This window comes from Plasmodium relictum, assembly GCF_900005765.1.
Source record: "Plasmodium relictum strain SGS1 genome assembly, chromosome: 12".
In the NCBI taxonomy this organism is placed as follows: Eukaryota; Apicomplexa; class Aconoidasida; order Haemosporida; family Plasmodiidae; genus Plasmodium; species Plasmodium relictum.
In genome coordinates, this window is record NC_041690.1 from 493,677 (window position 1) to 512,607 (window position 18,931).

The 18,931-nt window shown below is 18.3% G+C and overlaps 8 protein-coding genes across 8 annotated transcripts; 3 read left to right on the plus strand and 5 right to left on the minus strand.

The window, feature by feature from the left end:
- Window positions 1-633: 633 nt before the first annotated feature.
- Window positions 634-1,306, minus strand: PRELSG_1213000 (conserved Plasmodium protein, unknown function; the record flags this gene model as incomplete). The annotated part of the gene is made up of 3 exons (XM_028677905.1): window positions 634-775; window positions 865-992; window positions 1,298-1,306. The coding sequence occupies 3 exons, from the start codon at window positions 1,304-1,306 to the stop codon at window positions 634-636; spliced, it is 279 nt and encodes a 92-aa protein (XP_028534247.1).
- A 651-nt stretch (window positions 1,307-1,957) lies between these two features.
- On the minus strand, window positions 1,958-2,438 carry PRELSG_1213100 (conserved Plasmodium protein, unknown function; the record flags this gene model as incomplete). Its single annotated transcript, XM_028677906.1, has 3 exons — window positions 1,958-2,044; window positions 2,152-2,264; window positions 2,390-2,438. 3 exons carry the CDS (start codon window positions 2,436-2,438, stop codon window positions 1,958-1,960), a joined length of 249 nt encoding a protein of 82 aa, XP_028534248.1.
- A 1,320-nt stretch (window positions 2,439-3,758) lies between these two features.
- On the plus strand, window positions 3,759-6,967 carry PRELSG_1213200 (conserved Plasmodium protein, unknown function; the record flags this gene model as incomplete). The annotated part of the gene is made up of 2 exons (XM_028677907.1): window positions 3,759-5,457; window positions 5,598-6,967. 2 exons carry the CDS (start codon window positions 3,759-3,761, stop codon window positions 6,965-6,967), a joined length of 3,069 nt encoding a protein of 1,022 aa, XP_028534249.1.
- Window positions 6,968-7,809: 842 nt separating this feature from the next.
- Window positions 7,810-9,424, minus strand: PRELSG_1213300 (DNA/RNA-binding protein KIN17, putative; the record flags this gene model as incomplete). Its single annotated transcript, XM_028677908.1, has 3 exons — window positions 7,810-7,862; window positions 7,957-8,008; window positions 8,252-9,424. The coding sequence occupies 3 exons, from the start codon at window positions 9,422-9,424 to the stop codon at window positions 7,810-7,812; spliced, it is 1,278 nt and encodes a 425-aa protein (XP_028534250.1).
- A 942-nt stretch (window positions 9,425-10,366) lies between these two features.
- L22 (50S ribosomal protein L22, apicoplast, putative) lies at window positions 10,367-11,227 on the plus strand (the record flags this gene model as incomplete). The annotated part of the gene is made up of 1 exon (XM_028677909.1): window positions 10,367-11,227. The coding sequence occupies one exon, from the start codon at window positions 10,367-10,369 to the stop codon at window positions 11,225-11,227; it is 861 nt and encodes a 286-aa protein (XP_028534251.1).
- Window positions 11,228-11,738: 511 nt separating this feature from the next.
- DXR (1-deoxy-D-xylulose 5-phosphate reductoisomerase, putative) lies at window positions 11,739-13,193 on the minus strand (the record flags this gene model as incomplete). Its single annotated transcript, XM_028677910.1, has 1 exon — window positions 11,739-13,193. The coding sequence occupies one exon, from the start codon at window positions 13,191-13,193 to the stop codon at window positions 11,739-11,741; it is 1,455 nt and encodes a 484-aa protein (XP_028534252.1).
- Window positions 13,194-14,612: 1,419 nt separating this feature from the next.
- Window positions 14,613-16,223, minus strand: PRELSG_1213600 (conserved Plasmodium protein, unknown function; the record flags this gene model as incomplete). Its single annotated transcript, XM_028677911.1, has 1 exon — window positions 14,613-16,223. One exon carries the CDS (start codon window positions 16,221-16,223, stop codon window positions 14,613-14,615), a length of 1,611 nt encoding a protein of 536 aa, XP_028534253.1.
- A 1,182-nt stretch (window positions 16,224-17,405) lies between these two features.
- Window positions 17,406-18,740, plus strand: PRELSG_1213700 (DNA-3-methyladenine glycosylase, putative; the record flags this gene model as incomplete). Its single annotated transcript, XM_028677913.1, has 1 exon — window positions 17,406-18,740. The coding sequence occupies one exon, from the start codon at window positions 17,406-17,408 to the stop codon at window positions 18,738-18,740; it is 1,335 nt and encodes a 444-aa protein (XP_028534254.1).
- Between the last annotated feature and the right edge of the window lie 191 nt (window positions 18,741-18,931).

Here is an 18,931-nt window from a genome sequence, read left to right on the forward strand (position 1 = left end):
GAAAATAAACAGAATTAATTTTTTCATTATACGTTGTCGTAAATGTAAATGCTTCTTTTTTTTTTTTTTTTTTTTTTTTCCCCTTTTATACTGTTATTTTTTCATTATTATTTACATTTTTGTGTTATTTTAATTTATTTTCCTTAAAATATTGAGCAAATATTCAAATTATTTATAAAAATTTTACATAGTTAAAAAAAATTTATTTTTTCTCTGTAAATTAAAATATATATATTTATTTTTATTTTTGTATAGTTCAATTTGATAAAAGATTTTGTTAAAAACAAATTTTTATACTCTTTATCGATTAAAAAAATATATAATTCAAAGAAAATATAAAATAAATTACAGCTTATTATATAATCATGAATTTATATATTTCATGAGTATTTATTATTATATTAAAAAAAGAAGAAATATAATTTATTTACAAAAAGTTCTAATTTTGACAATTTTTTTTTTTTCTAGTATTAAAAGATCCAAAAAAATTCAATAAAAAATTATATATGAAGTTATTTGGTTTTATATTATTATATTAAAAAATTAGAAAGTTATTTTATTATAAATAACTACAAAAAAAAGAATAAAGTAAAATATATAAATAATTAACTAAAATGATAAAAGAAATACTTTTTATGAAGTTATCAATTTATATATATCCGAATGACAATTTTGTAGTTTTTCCGTAATTTCCTTATCACAAAAACTTAAACGAAAAGAATGTTTAAAACACTTATATAAATCCTCAGTGTAGGGTAAACATTCTCTTGAAATTCTATGAAATTAAAAAAAATGTGTATAAATAAATATATATATAAATTTTATTTAAAAAATTTATATAAATTTTTTGTAATTTTTATCTACATATGTGATGCTGAATTTATCGCTTTATTTAATTGATTCGAACACTTTTCATTATTGTTATTATTTTCTTTGTTTGATTGGAGGCATAATTTATAATCACTGTAATCTTTACGAGCAATAAATGTATTCTGAAAAAAATAAAAAGAATTAATAAAAAGGAAATAGAAAAAAAAAAACTAAAAAAAATAAAGTATTAAAATTATATCAAAAAATATGAATTTCTAGATTGCCTTAAAAGTGAATTTTATATTTTATAGAAATGAAAAATATAAATTCTTATTTAAAATTTTTCTTTTTTTTCATTATATATATATATATATTTATAGATAGATATATAATTTTTGCATTTCATAATTCCACTTAAAATATAAAGATATATATGTATTTGTAAATCTTTTTTATTTATTATATTTTCATTTTGTTATTTAATTACCACAGCCATTTTCTCCATATAAATTTAATATATGTATTGATATTAATTACTTCTATAAGCACTATTAAATATATAAAAGTTTTCTCGATGAAAATGACAATTCCTATTTTATATTATCACGCTTTTTTTGAATTTTAAACTGTTTTTAAAGAATTATAAAATAGAAAAAATATATATATAAATAATATATAGTTAATTTTTCAAAGAATGTAAAAAAAAAAAAAAATTAATTTGTTTGTACACAGAACAATGATTTTCTCAAAAAAATAAAATTAATATAATAAAAATAAATTAATTGAAAATATTTCAACTATCAAATTTTTTTTTAATATAGAAAAATAAAATTTTTAATTTTAAAATAATTATTTTATTTTATTTTTGTGTATTAATAATGTAAAAATCTTATATGTATTTATAAATTTTAAAATTATAATTATATATTAAATTATATTTTCATCAAGAGCACATTAAAAATATTTCAATAAAGTTACGTGTATTGTAATAAGAAATATATTTATTAAATACTTGTTTTTTAAAATATATATAAATCTATTTAACAAACAAAAAAAAAACTATCAATTAAAAAAAAAAAAATTTTTACAATATACATAAAACGTAAAATTCAAATTAAAAAAGTGATTATTTTTCTTTTTTTTGGGGTTATTTTTTATTTTCTTTGTATTCTGTTAAAAACATTAATGGGCTTTTAAGTTTTTTTAGTTTGTCTTCAGTACATTTCTCATAATTCTAACATGAAAAAATAAAATATACATAATATATAAACATAAAACTTGTTTTCAATTTATTATATATATATCAAATATTTTTCTATTCTTTGTTTAAAAAAAATTTACAATTTTTAACGGGTAGCATTGATCCATTCCACTTTTTATTACTGTTTCATCTCCATATGGCTGTATATTTTTATTTAGGCAGCTAAAAAACTTTTCTGATACTGCTTCACATCCTATAGAATATTTATATATAAATTATAGAAAAAAACAAAAATTAAGAATTTTGAAACATTAAACAAAACTATGTAAATGGAAAAAAAATTTTAACTATAATATAAAGTTATTCAATTATATTTACCTTTCAATACAGCAGGAAAGAAAGGTTTCATAATTTCGTTGTTATCCATATTTATATGTATTTTTAAATGTATTACTTAAAAAGAGAAAAAAAAAAAAAGGGGGGGAAAAAAAAAAGAAAGAAAAAAGAAAAGAGTACTTTTTATAATATAATATGTAAAATTTTTTAATTTAAATTTTTTTTTTAAACATTCTTTTTATTTTTAATTTTAAACTCATTATTTATTATTTTTATAGCTAAAATTTTTATTATTTTTTTTTTTTAGGTGCATTAAATAGATCAACAATGCTATTTATATATACTATATACATATATAAAATTTATAAAGAGTTCATAAATTTTTACAAACAACAAAACAGAGTTGCATAAATAAATATAAAAAAAAGAAATATTAAAATATGAAATAACATATTTATTCTTCACTAATACATAATAATGTCTCGTACTTTTTATAGATATCTTTAAAATCATTTATAATTCTAAGAATTAAATTTAGAATGATAAAATGTAAAAAATTAATAATTAAGAGTTTAATAAGAATTTTATACTTATTACTGTTTTGTTGTTATTTAAATAAAAATTATATTAATAAATTTTAAAATTTTTATTTATAAAATTAATTACTTTATATAGTAAAACTGTCTTGTTTTAAAATATTTACTTATATTAGTTTAAAATAAGAATTAATTAAAATAAAAATAATATAAACTTTTAATTAAAAATATTTGTATAAATTATTTTTATGAGTATATATGATACTTCTTTTCTAATTTTTCAATTCTATGTAAAAAAATTTATCTCTTTATTATTCAACTATTCATATATTTTATTTTTCATGTGTAAAATATATAATTTTTAATCGGAAAATATAAATGAACCTATTAACGCATTGTATTTAAATAAAAATAAAGATAAAAAAAATAATAATAATAAAAAAAAAAAAAAAAACTATAATGATTATCAAAAATATTAAATATATCTTATAAATATATAATTTTTTTCATTTTTTTTTATATATTTAGACATTATAAAATAATACACTATTACAAATAATTTCCATATCTTATTTTTAAAAAGTATTTTTTAAAAAAAATATTGTAAATTTACTACATTATACTTTAATTTTAAATCATAATTATATTTTGTCTTTATCTTTAAAATATATATTAAAAAAAAAATTAGGGGAATATAAAATAGATCTATTAAAAAAGGGAATTAATAAATAAGAGTATTGCATTAAAAAAAAAAAAAATCTTATAAAAAGGATAGGTATTCTATAAAATAAAATAATATGAAAAATTTATCTGTTGTAGTAAATAATTTACATATATAATTATTAAAAAAAAAAAATTTCATATGTTCAGGAACAATGAATAGTTTTCCGTCTAATAATATAGATAAACATAATATGATTTCTATTCAAAATAAAAAAGATAGATCAAAATATAATAATAAGGAGGACAATGAAGAAATAAGATACGAATATGAACTTAATAGGTTGGATCCACCTTTAAAAAAGGGCTCACTTATAGAAAAAAAAAAAAAAAAAATAAATAATGAAAATAAAGTAAAAGATAATAATGAGAATAACAAATGTGAAACAGAAATAAATCCTTCAAAATCTGATATTGCTGATAAGGTATCTTTTAATAAAGAGAACCCTAAATCTATTGAGGAAAAAATAACAAATGAAAAAGAAAAAGAAGAAAAAAAAAAGAAAAAGAAAGAAAAAAAGAAAGAAAAAAAGAAAGAAAAAAAAGAAAAGAATGACAAGAGTATAAATAAGGAAAAAGAGATAAAAAATCTAGTGATTAAATACAATATATTAGAAGTAAATGAAACAAATGATGAAAACAAATATATAAAAAATATTTCAAATAATAAAGAACATTGCTATAATCACGACAGTATCATATTAGAATGTTATAAAAGTAAAAATGAGAATAGTCTAATTAATACTAAAGAGAATGAAAATAAAAAGGATAAATTAAAAAAAAAATTAAGCAAAAAAAGGGGGAGGGAAAAAAAAAATAATAATAATAATGAAAACGTCGAAAAAATAAAAAAAATGAATGATGATAATATTATGATAGATAAAATAGACACTAAAATTTTAAATGAAAACTATAGAATGGGAAACAATAAAAACGAAACAAAAATTGTAGATAATAATCAAAACATAAAGAAAGAAAAAAAAAAATGCTTATCATCTTATATACAAGTAGAAAAAATAAAAACAAAAACTTTGGAGGATGTTAATTGCAAAGATAGTGAAAAAAATATATCAGAAAATGATCATACTAATAGCATTAAAAAAAAATTTATTTTAAATGATGAAAATAAGAGAAAAAATAAAAATACAAAAGAAAAAACACATGGAATTTTAATAACTAATTCGAGTGAATATATAAACAGAAAAAATAGTAAATATAGAGAAGATAATTCCGTTATGTCTTGTAGCATTGGACAAACAACAAATATAGAAAACGATAAAACGGAGAAGAATAGTGCAGAATATTCTGAAGATAATTTACCTGAAGAAAACATAGCTTTAGATAAAATGAATGAAACAGTAATTATAAATGGAAGAAAACCTAAGGAAAAGAAAAAAAAAAAAAAAGATCAAGTAAATGAATTAAATAAAAAAGACAAAAAAAAAAAAAAAAAAAATCAAACGTTAGAAATCAAAGAAAAGAAAAAGGAAAAAACAAAGGAGAAATCAAAAAGAAAAACAAAAGAAAACAAAAATAAAAAGCAAAAAAAAGAAAAACAAAAAGAAAATGAACAAGAGGATGAAATAGATGTAGATAAAGATCAAAAAAAAAAAATAGAGGAATTTAGATTAAAAAAAAAAAAAAGTTTTACAAATGAAAAACCTGAATGCTATAACAAAGAAAATATTGGAAATTTAAATAAAAAACCCAGTGGAGAATTTATATATGAAACAGAAAGTAAAATATTATTAAAAAAAAATAGCAATCAAGTAAATGAAATAAATACAAAAACAACACTTGATGTAAATGAATTGAATAATATGTATAATACAAAATATAATGTAAAGCATTTGGGTATAAAAAAAAACAAAAAAAAATTAATAAAATTTTATTTTAATTTATAAATAATTGATGATTTTACACATATATATTTTTATAAAAAAAAAAATCTTGAATAAAATAATCTTGTTTATATCCAACTATTTATAATAAAGTTAAACAAAACATGGTTCCTATTTATTTAAAATATTTTATTCTATTTTTTTTTTTTTTAGAAACTCATGAAAGCAAAGTATGTATTGTTAATTCGTTTCAAAATATATCTAGTATTTCTTCTGAAAATTATGATAGTAATAAAGATAGTTATGTCTGTCAATCTTTTAACTATAATATTAAAAAATTATTTGATTTGGCATCATATCTTAAAAACAACGTTAAGAATTATAGAAACCTTCTAAAAGAAGAAAATTTAGAAATTTATGAAAGAAAATGCATTAAAGATATAATAATATTTCATAAATTAAAATTGGAATACTTAAAAAAAAATAAAAAGAATTATATAGAAGAAAAAAATTTAGGGAATAGTAAACTTGACAATAAAAAAATTGAATTAAATGATAGCTCAGAAGAAGGTAAAGAAGAAATAATTAAAAATTTTGAACAATTTAACATCATACTATCAGAAAAAGAAGAAGACAATAATATTATATATAACAAAGAAATTACCAAAACAAGAATAAAAAATAGCAAAAATAATGCAACGAATATGTATGATATTTCTAAAAAAATAGAAGAAAAAGATAGAGAACTAAATTATAATAACAATAATAAATTATTTAATAAAAAAAATTCAGATACAAATAAAAATTCGAATATGTCTTTTGATTATTCTTCTTTTGACAATAATACATTAGATTATAAAAAAAATATAAGCAAATTAAGTGAATATAAACCTGAAATAGAAAGAAGAAATGACAAAGAACTTAAAGAGGAAATTGTAAAAATAGAAAAAATGGAAATAGATAAAGAAGAAAGTTCAAGTAAAAATATTTTTGAAACAATTTATAAATTTTATGTTAAAAACTCAAATGATGAAATAACTAAAAATAATTGTGCATATGCAAATAAAACAAATGAAAAAAGTAAATTAAAAGGAATGGATCTAGAATTATTTTTAAATTTTGCAAAACATTATAAAATATTTAAAAGTTTACTTACAAAGAGTGAATTAGAAAAAATATTTTTGAATGAAAGTAAAGGAAACACATATATTCAAGATAAGCACTTTAAAAAGGTTTTAATGATATGCGCTCAAATAGCTTTTACAAAACCACCTCATAAAGTTAATTTTACTGATACTAAAAAAATTTATTTGTCTTTAATTTCATGGCTTTCTAATAATTCACCGGATGAACAAAAAGAAAAAATTTTGAAGGCAATTACGGCATCGGATGCAGATAATTCCAAAGAATATGGTAGAATAATAGATAATCAAAATAATAATATTAAAAAATTGACAGATTCAAAAATCAAAATGTTGAAAAGTAGGAAATCCTCATTTTATATAAATGATAAAAAAAAGTAAAAATAATTTTGCAATAACTAATACATCAAGATTTAATATCTTTCCAAATAATTTAGAAAAAGAAGAATATTCTTGTTACAACTCAAATATTAATTTAGAATATTTAAAGAATTATAAAAAAATATAATTTACATTTTTTAAATGAGCTATATGCAATAATGTTATATTATTTTTTATTTAATAATGTTTTGTTTAATTTTTAATTTATCAAAATTATTAATATAATAAATTTTACAATTATAGAGAATGCAAATTTACATTTGCTAAGAACACTTAATTCTTTGTATTTTATATAATCTATTAATTTATTATTTTTTCATAATTGCAACATAAATATTTATTCATATGTTAATATTTTTTATTTTCTTTTATTTTTTATGAAAATTATTAAAATCTATATATTATACATATATAGGTAATACTTTAAAAATAAAAAATAAACATATAAAAGCATTATCTATTTATATATATATAGATAGATATATTTTTATATAATAACTTATTAATAATTTTTTTTTATTTAAAATTTCATAAAATTGATATGTTCATATTATGATAAAAAAATAAAAAGTTTTATTTAGATATCTTAGAAATTTAAAGAAAAAAAGGGGGAAAAAAAAAAAAAAAGACATAAAAATATGAAACGAATGAAAGATAAAAAGAAAATTTAAATGTTATAGAATTAAAAAATTTTTTTTATCAAAAAATTAAACAATAAAAAAATAACAAAAAATTTTTGAGATACAAAAAATATGAAATATGCAAAAGTTCGAGTTCGTATAAAACAAAACAATTTTCAAAATAATCAAAAAGTTATGTTGTATTTTCAATAACCTTTATGTTTATTGTAATTTGCTTACATCGTCATATGACATGTGCTCTGAAACAATATCATCTATATTACATAAAAAATTAAAAAAAAAAAAGTATTTGTAATTTTTTTTAGTTCTTTCTATAAAGTAAAAGTTATACTTTAATTTTATTCATACCTAAATTTTTATCCTTCAAGGCTACTATGACAGCTTCTTTATCACTTAAAATCTAAGAGACATAGGAAAAAAAATTAGAATATAATAAAAGGAATAAATAAAAATGAAATAGTATGTTCTTACAACTGCAAATAAAATAAAATATATATTCTAAAATATGTATATTATGGAGAGTATCCTCATAATATATAAAAGAAAACTTGAATATTTTTAAAAATCTTATATTTCAAATATATAAAATCCAAACTAATAATTTATAAGAATAAATAAATTTCAAGTATAAATAGATAAATACCTTTTTAATTTCTCCTTTTGTACCCTTATACTTTCCTTTCAAAATTAAAACTTGTCTTCCAATTTTTGGTATAACTGTTTGGAGTTGCTTTTGATGTGCAGTGAATATTTCTTTATTGTGCATTTCTATTTCACATTTTTTTTTATCATTCGAAAATACTGAAATTATGACACCTTTTTTGTTATGATATTTATGCTTCTTATCAATTACTTTAACTATTATATTTTTACAAATCCATATATCATCTTCATCCTCATAATTTTGGTGTTCTTGATATATTTTTTTTTCATTCTTTTCATTAAATTTTTCAGATTTATCGAAATTATTTTTATGATTATTTAAATCTGTTACACTTTTTTTTAATTTCTTTTTTTCTTCATTTTCTAAAATAAGTAACTCCAAAGATGATAAGGGTCTTTTTTTTGACAATTCCTTTTTTTCATTATCTTGTTTATTCAATAAATCATCTGCTTTTTTTTTCTTTTCTTCACTCTTTTTTAGAGCTGTTAAAAATATATTAACATTTGGTTTAGTTACTTGATTATTACTTTTTGTTTTAATAGATGATATAACAATTTTTTCATCATTTTTTTTTTCAATTCCTGTATATTCTGGTTCAATAAACTTTCCTTCCTTTTTTGCTTCGTCAATTGCTTTATTGATTTTTTTTTCTTTTAATTGCTCATAAGAATAATCCATTTTTTTTCTTTCTTGAAAGGATTTCTCTCTCTCAATTTTTTCTCTATCAATATATTCTAAATACCATCCTCTTTCCGTATGTTCAATTTTACATTTTCCTGTTTTTCCTAAATATAGAACAAAATCAGTTAAAGTAACCCATACAGTAGCATTCATATGTATATGTGTTTTATCACTTATCAAATTTGTGTATACAGTATTAGCTAATATACGCGTTCGGCAAAATCTAGTCTTCATTAATCTCATGAACTCCTTTTCAAACATTGAGGAATATTCATCCATGAACTTATTTGCATCTTGACAAAATATTTGCATTTGTCTTTGGTGTGTTTCCGATAATCTATGACATTTAAAACCATTTTCATCTCTACATTGTTTCTCACACATTTGACAATACCACTTCAACTTCTGAAGGCCTTTTGCCTTCATTTTATTGGCTAGCCATTTTGGTGTTCCTGGTTCAGCACGAGGCATATCTCTTTGTTTTTATTTCATTAATGTTTAGAAAAAAAAAGAAAAAATTGAATATTAATATTTTTTTTTTTTTTTCATAAATTATAAAAAAAAAAAAAATTTCTAAATACTATCATAATTAATTACTTTTAGAAAAAAAATTACATTGTTAAAAACTTATTTTCATTTAAGATTTAGTGTTCTAAATGATCTCTAAGAAAAAAATTTTAAAATATAATTATATAACAGTATAAAAGATATTTTTATATTTTTTATTTTGTTTAATCTATTGTATTATTTTTTTTTTCATCTTGATTTTTCGATTATATAAATTATTTTAATTTATCATTGTTAGCTTTTTTTTTTTTTTTTTTATACCATTCCTTTTCATTTTTCATCGTAATAGTCACTTATATATTTATTTCTGTTTTTTTTTCTTTAAATATTTATAAAAATGTTTTATGAAAAAATAAAACTGTTTAATCAAAAAATTTTATCTGATAAAATATATAAAAAATAATTGTGAAATTTACCTTGATGTTTTTTTTTTTGAAGAAAAAAAAAAAAATATATATATATAACATTTGAGATTTATAATATATAGATATTAGAAAAATATATAATTTGAAAATATTTACAAAAATTTTCCTTATAATTGTGAGAAGTTTACATTATTTTAATTCTCTTTCAAAAATATATAAATAAAAGGTTAATAAGAAAAATAAATATTTTTTTAATGGGAAAAGGAATAGAAAAAAGATATATAGCATTACTCTTAAATGATTTAAAATTAAATCTTACAAATATCTATTAATAAAATATAGCTTATATATAAATAAAAAGCAAAAAGAAATATATATATATATACTTTAAATAAAAATTGAAGTAACATTAAAATAATGAATTTTTATAAGAGTTTTTATCATTTTTATATGTAATTAAGAAATAACATGGAGAATAAGAATGATTTTTATATGGAAAATAATTATATTGTTTATTCTGCAAGTAATAACATATCGCGAAGTATTTGTTTGTAGTTTCGCCTTTAATGATAAAAAGCATTTTACATACTTAAAATATGGAAATCAAATAATAAATAGAGATATAACTTTTAAGGATCACAAAAAAAAATATTATAATGTTTCCTTTTTATTGAGAACAACTTCTGGAATTCAAGAAGAAAATAAATTAGATGAAAATTTTTGCGAAATTGAAAACTTTGATGAAAAGAGAAGTTCTTTATGTGATGAAATGGACTTGTTTCAAAATGATGGAATACAATTAAAGCAGTGGTATTCACCAGAAAAAGTAAAAGAAAAATGGAAAGAAAAACATATTGAAAATATTAAAAGTAATTATAAAAAGGTATTATTAAACAATAAATATAATGAATTATTTAACATGTATAGAAATGTAAATAATAATAATGTAGAAAATTTTAAAAAAAGAGTAAAAACTAATAGAATAAACCCTGTAATTTATGTTAAAAAAAGGTTAGTTTCTGCTACAGCTAAATATATAAAAATGTCATTTATTAAAACAAGAAAAATTTTATGGAAAATAAGATATATGCCAATAATTAAAGCATTTGCATTTCTTTATTATTATGGAACTAATAAATATACAGTTAATATTTACAAGTGTATAAAATCTTGTTTACATAATGCTATTAATAAATATGGAAAAAATAATATAAAACCAGTTTTTCATACTCTTCAAGCTAATATGGGTGGATATACAAAAAAAATTAACATAAGAGCAAAAGGTAAAACAGATATTATACGTGAACCTCATACACATATACGTGTTGTTTTAGAAGTTTGAAAAGAGAGCAAAGAAAATAATGAAATATATATATATATATATATATATATTATAAAATAGGTCTACTTTTTTTACTATATATTTTTTTTTTTTTCGTATATATGCTTTTTTTTTTTTTGTGTATATTTTTCAATTTTTTTTCTTTTTGAAGAAAATAACTTAAAAATTATGAATAATATTTGTGTTTTAAAATAATTTTAATTTTATACTTAATATTCATACAACCATATATTTCATATAATTAAGGCAATATTAAAAAAAAAAAAATTATTTTTTTTTGCCATTCTTGTGGTAATATGTAATTTTCTTTAAATTATGAAGTATTAAATGATACAAAAACAAAAAAAAGAAAGAAAAAAGAATCTATAAATTCATATATTAATAATATATCTAAAGAGGTATAATAGATGTACTATAAAAAATTATTTTAAATAAAAAAAAAAAAAACTTTAAAAAAAATTGAAGGTTAATTTATGTTTAAACATAAAAGCATATTATTTACTCATGATATTCAATAACTTCTTTTTTTGTATATTTCCATAGCTCTTTCCTTTGACCAATTATGTATTTCAAAAATTTGATTCATTAAATCTTCGCTATTTTCTGAAACTGTTTGTACTTGAAAAGATTCTAAAACTTGTGATATAATAGCTGCTATATCAAAATATTTTATTTTATCATTTAAAAATAAATTATTACATATTTCGTTAGAGGCATTAAGAACTGTAGGAAAGAAGTTTCCTTTTTTTCCAGCATAATAAGCTAATTTAATACAAGGAAAATTATCCAACAAAGGTTTATGAAATGTGAGGGGAGATGTTTCAACTAAATTTAATGGCTTCAAATTGGTTTTTATTCTATTAGGCCATGTTAATGCATATAAAATAGGAATTTTCATATCTGGATAATACATCTGACTTATAACAGATTTATCTATAAATTCAACACAAGAATGGATAATGCATTCTTTATGTATTACAACTTCAATATCATCATAATTTATGTCAAACAGAAAATGAGTTTCAATAACCTCCAACCCTTTATTCATCATTGTTGCTGAATCAATACTTATTTTTTTCCCCATATTCCATTTTGGATGTTTTAAAGCATCTGCTGAAGTAACATTTTTTAAATCGTTAAGAGAAAGATTTTGAAAGGGTCCTCCAGAAGAACATAAAAATATCTTATTTATATTATTTACTTTAGAAAAATTATCCTGCAAACATTTACTTTTTAATACCTTATTGTTATCTAAACATTGGAATATAGCACTATGCTCAGAATCAACTGGAATTACAAATGAATTCTTATGTACATTTAATAATTTTTTTAGAAAAAATCCTGCTGATACTATAGATTCTTTATTAGCTAATGCAACAATTTTATTATTTTTAATTGCATGCATTGTTGAATGTATTCCTTGAAACGAATCAATTCCAATAACTAATTTATCTATGTTATTATCACTACATACTGCTTTCATACCTTCATCACCAATTAATATTATTGGTTTATAATTTTTTATATTTTGCAACAATTTTTTTAATTCTTCATATTTAGTTTCATCATGTATACATATATATTTTGGCAAAAATTCTTTTGCTTGTTCATATAACTCTTTTACACTTTTATTGACATATAAAGCTTCAACATTAAAAATTTTTTCAATCTTATTGCATTCCTTTATAATATTGAGAGCATTAGTTCCTATACTACCAGTGCTACCGAATATACCAACATTTATTTGCTTCTTATTCTTAATTATATCTATTAAATCATTTTTGCATAATTTTATTTTTATATAACTTCTAACATTTTTTATTTGTCCTGTCCTATTTTTTCCTAATTCTTTTAGTGCATTATTTATATATGTTCTCCTACGTAATATACTTTTATCTGCATTTTTTGAGAATAAATAACTAATCTTTAATATAAATAAAATATAGATATAAATAAATATTATCATTTATTTTATTATATTATTTATATTTAATGTTTTCCTTTGTTATTTTACATATGCCCTATTTTTTCAAATCAACGAAATTACCTTCTGTTTTATTTTAAAAATGTATGTAATATGTTAATAAAAAAATAAATATTAAAATTTTCTAATTAAAACGGATTATAAACACCATTAAAAAAATAATATAGTTAATTATTTTATTATTTTTTAGTTAATTCTACTACATTTATAAATAATAAAATAAAATTTTGATTTAAAAAAATAATAATTTATGTTAAATAATGATACAATTAAAAATATATATGTAAAAAAATTTTTTTAAATAATACATAAAATTATATGAATGATTATAAATTTATATAATATTAAATTGAATTATTCATTATGATATGGAAAAAAATTGCATATATTGTATACATCTATAATTATAAATCAACCAATGAAATAACAAATTACAAACAATCTATATATTACAAAATATGTTTGAAATTAGTAAAGTTAAATATATAATAGCAATTGCATAGTAAAATTACAATATTTAATGAAATGGAGACATTTTAAATTTGTAAAAGAATATATGTTAAAAAATTTTAACAAATATGTAAAAACAATTATGTTTCATTTCATAACTTATTGAATTTTTTAATAAGATATAAAATAGAACTATGAATTTTTTTATGAATTAAACATTTTCAAACTGCATAAATATATTTTACAAATTTAATATATTATATAATTTATTTTATTTATGATGCATTAAATGTAGCTTTACATCTTTTTTCTTTTCTTTTTCTTATTTTATTAAGTGTATTCAATAAATATTTTATATATATAATTAGATTTAAAACAAAAAAAATTCTGTTTCTTATTAGAAATGATTCATGAAAAAGCTTTAAAGATATATTTCTTATTTTTAAATATATATTTTTTTAGATAATTTTTTTCTTTAATAAAGCAAAATAAAACGGTAAAGTTGGTACATAATTAAAAAAAATAAAAGAGAAAAAAGTGTAAAATAATATAAAAGAAAATAAAACATAATTGTATTTTGTATTTTTAAAAATAGGAATATATATATATAATTGTAATTCAAAATAAAAAATATTTCTATTTTTTTAAAAAATAAAAATATATACAAGGATATTTAATTTCTTCATTTTTCGATTAACTATGTGAATATTCTCTGAAAGCCGTTCTATTCATTTTTTTTTATTATTCTCTCATTTTTATAATTAAAAACATGGTACACTTTTCTGCAAAGTATTTTTAGTAATATGTTTTTCTTTTTTTTATAAAAATTTTTTACAAATTTCTTTTTATTTCTTGGTATTATATAAAATAATTAACATAATAAATATTACATGTGTTCTAATTTAAAAAAAAAAAATGAAATAATAATATTTAGTAAAGAAATAATAGATATTATGAAGTTAATTCTTCAGTTATAAGATCAGAAAAAATAGTACAAATGCTATTTATATATTGAGAAACAGACGGAAAAGATGGGTCCTTTTCTCTTGGAGAATTACCATAAGAATCTTCGTGACAATTTTTTGAATTATAAAATAAATTGGTAATTATATCAACTTCGTTGTTATTATTTTCATAATACCTTCTTGTCCCAGATCCTGTTATCAATAAAGGATAAAATGGATGCTTATTTATCGATATGATTGGAGAATATTTGTTAATTAATTGTTTGTGTACTAATTTATTATTTATTATATCATACACATTTATGTAGCCAAATGTATCACCACATATTAAGTAATCTTTATATATATCAAATATATATTTCTGATTTGTTAATGCGTGTCTTTCGAATTTTTGTACATAATTTTTATTATTTCTCATATCATAGAGGTATATATAGGAGCTATTTCTACTACCACTTAAAATAAAGAATTCTTTAAACCATTTGATATGTGTTATTCCATTAGAATTTTTTCTATTTTCAAATTTCAAAATATAATCATTTTTATGATCACAGTTGTCTGCATATATATATAAGCAATCATTATAATCTCCTACAGCATATATACTGTTTTTTCCGTAGCCCTCTTTTTTATATTCAATAGTAGATATAATTCCTTTCTGACCTTTTCCTTTTCTTGTACCTAAAATCCTATTTTCTAATGTTTCATTTGGTTTACAAAGATCAAAAACTTTTATTGATTTATTAGTTCCGCATAACAACCAATTTTTTTCTGGATGAAAACATAGAGAATAGCAATTACATATCTCGCAACATTCATTTAGTGTTTTAAAAGATAATAAAATTGATCCATCAAAAGCGCTATATAAATACACAGGTTTGTTTTTTGAGCATACAGAGAAAAAGCAAGTATTACAATTGGCCCATTCAAAATAAGGATAAAATTTACAATCATAAATATGTTCACTTAATTTCATAGTTATCCAACTACTATTCCTTTTTGTTTTTTCTAGATCACTCATATTATTATACTTCTCATATAATAAATCTAAATTTTCATAAATGTTTTCATTTTTTTCTAGAAAATGTAATAAAGTTAAATCAGTAGCAAATAATCTCAAATAATTACTATTTGAAATAGTATAATAGCAACTTCCGTCGCTATTAAATTCACATTGCTTTAAAAATTCATTTTTTTTTTTTTTTTTTTTTTCATCAGTATATTTGTCTTGATATATATTTTTATTTCCTTCACTTTTATCTGTATCATTCTCATCTTCATGATCCTCATTTTTATAAAATTTATAATATTTATCTTCATTTTCACTATTTTTATTTTCATTATCGTTCATTTCATATGAAGATGATGTATCACCATCTATATAATATGTTTCATTTGATTTATTTAAATTTTCTATTTTTTCATATTTATAATTATATGAATCAATAAAAGGTATTTCTTGTAAAATATAGAAATGTTTATTATTTAAAAAATTTTCTTTTTCTTTATATTCTTTTTTTTTATCTTCATAAATACTCATAGCAAATACAACTTTGTTTTCAGTCATTACATCATTTTTCTTATTATCAGAATCCATGATCTTGTATATTCTTCATTTAACTTATTAAAATAGAAATGTTTTAAATTGTTTACTTATTTTTTTAGAAATATATACATATATATTTTTTTATCTTTAAACATTTTCATCATTGACTCAAGTTATAACCTTTTTTTTCTTTATTTTCTTCATACCATTTACATAAAATAAAGAAATGTATTTTTATAAATATTTATAGAATAATAGCATGTCCTTGTTAAACGTTTTAAAATTTTATAATAAAAAAAACTTTATATAATATTTAACATTGTTTAATAATCTTATATATATATATATATATATTTAATACTAAACGGATGATAAAAACTATTTTATTTTGTTTTTATATTAAAAAAAATTTTCCTTCTGAAAAAAAATTTAGTGACGTTGCAGTTTTTTTTATTGTAAAATTCTTAAAAATCCATGTTTTTTTTTTTTTTTGTGATATGTAAAAGATAGTTAGAATTTTATTTTTATGATAAATGTATTAATATATATTTTTTTAAATTATTATTCATTATTAAAGTTAAAAATTGTTTAATATTTCTTATTATGAAATTTCAAACTATTTTTATAATTCTTTAAATTGAAGTTCTTTTTTAATATATTGTTTCTTTAATAATACATAATGTAAATAAATGTAGTTTAATCTATATTCAATAGTATGATTATTGTTACTTAAAATAGTATCCCAATTTTTCTAAATTTTTCTTGTTTAATTTTGAAAATATTTTTCAATTTTTTTAGATAATACTTATTTCTCCTTTGACGAGTAATATATATGTAAGAAAAAAATTAGAAAATTCGTATTTGGGTAAAGTAAAATATTTAATAACCAAAATGGGAAAATTATTTTAATAGAGTAAATAAACAAGAAAAAAGGATTAATTGCATTTAAATTAAAGAAATGCCCCCATATGAATAATATAAAATTATTATCTATAAAGTAAAACTAACAATATAAATTTAGTAATTTTTTTTTTTTTAATCTTATTAGAGCAAATATATTTTTTGAAATTTATGTAGTTATATTTTTTTTTCATTTTCTAAATATGCATTAATATAACTTTAGAGAAAAAAATTAAAAAAAGAAAAAAAATTATAATTCAAAGTAAAGGAATATAAAAGTATATGAATATAAAGGGGAAAAAAAAAAAAAATATATATTTTCAATAAATAAATATGGCAATTTCAAATAAAAAGGATATGAAGCGAAAGTTGAATATTAAAAAAAAAAAATTAATGGAAGAAGTAAAAATATTAGAAAAGAAAAAATCTATTGATATATCTTATTTACCTTATGTTTATATATTATTAAAATATTTCTTTGAAAATAATAATATCCATATTTTAAATGAGTTTTTTTATCTTCAAGACAATGTTCTAAGTATAACTGAAGATTTAATGGGGCATATATTGTGGGTATTCGATGAAAAGGAAAATAAATTATATGGATCAAGAATAGTTGAATTAGAATCATATAATGGTTCAACGGATAAAGCGTCACATGCATATAATAATAAAAAGACGAATAGAAACCTGTCTATGTTTGAAAAAGGAGGAATAAGTTATGTATATATATGTTATGGTATTCACAACTGCTTGAATATAGTAACAAATATAGAAAATATTCCTGAAGCTATTTTAGTTAGATCTCTTGAACCAATTTATAACATTGAATATTTCTTATCAAACAAATATAAAAATGTTTCTGAATTTTTATATTCAAAGAATTTCTCTGAAATTATTAAGGAATGTAAGGCAACAGATAATGAACATAAGAAAAAAATAAATAGTAATTTTAAAGATTTAATTAATAAACATAATTATTTAAAAAATATTGAAAAAATAAATCATGTTTTAAAAATGATAAATAAAAAAAAATTAGTAAAATTATGCAGTGGTCCTGGTTGTGTAACGAAATGTCTAGAAGTAACAAGACAAGATGATATGAAACGATTTTATATTGATTTATATAATAATAATAAAAAAAAAGAAGATAATTTAAAGAAAGAAGCAAACTATAATAAAAATATGACCTACATCAATAATAATAATAAAAGTTCTAAGTATTTTGACAACTCAAAACTTTTAAATAATAAAAGAGGAAAAAAAGAAAATGTAAATAATAATGTTTCTGACAATTACAGCAGTAATAATGAAATATTACATGAATCAAATACAAATATAAAATCAAATTTTTACTTTTCATCTAACATAAAAAATATAGAAAAAAGTAGGTTTTTTATAAGTATTTGCCCAACAGTAAATGAGATTTTATATTTTTATGAAACATTAAGAACCCATAAAAATGAAGAAGAGTACTTTATAAAGAATATATATAATGAATATAAAATATATTTATTAGAATATTTTGATTATATGAAATGGCAAAAAGATAAATTAACTATTCAAAAAGATAAAAGAATCGGAATTGGTTATGCAGAAGAAGCTGCATTATTTGAGTATCGATTTTTATTAAAGAATCATCCATCTGTTACATTTCCTCCTAAGTAATTAACAATATTTGATAATATATATATAACTATAGTTTTAGTGATCTATTAATTATTAAAACATTTAAAAAAAGTATCTTTTTTAGATATTTCTAATAAGAATGTGTTTATAATACTATTTATGTAAAAATTTTATAGGTTATGAAATTTTATTTTATTTTAATTTTTTTTTTTTCATTTTAATCGATTTCA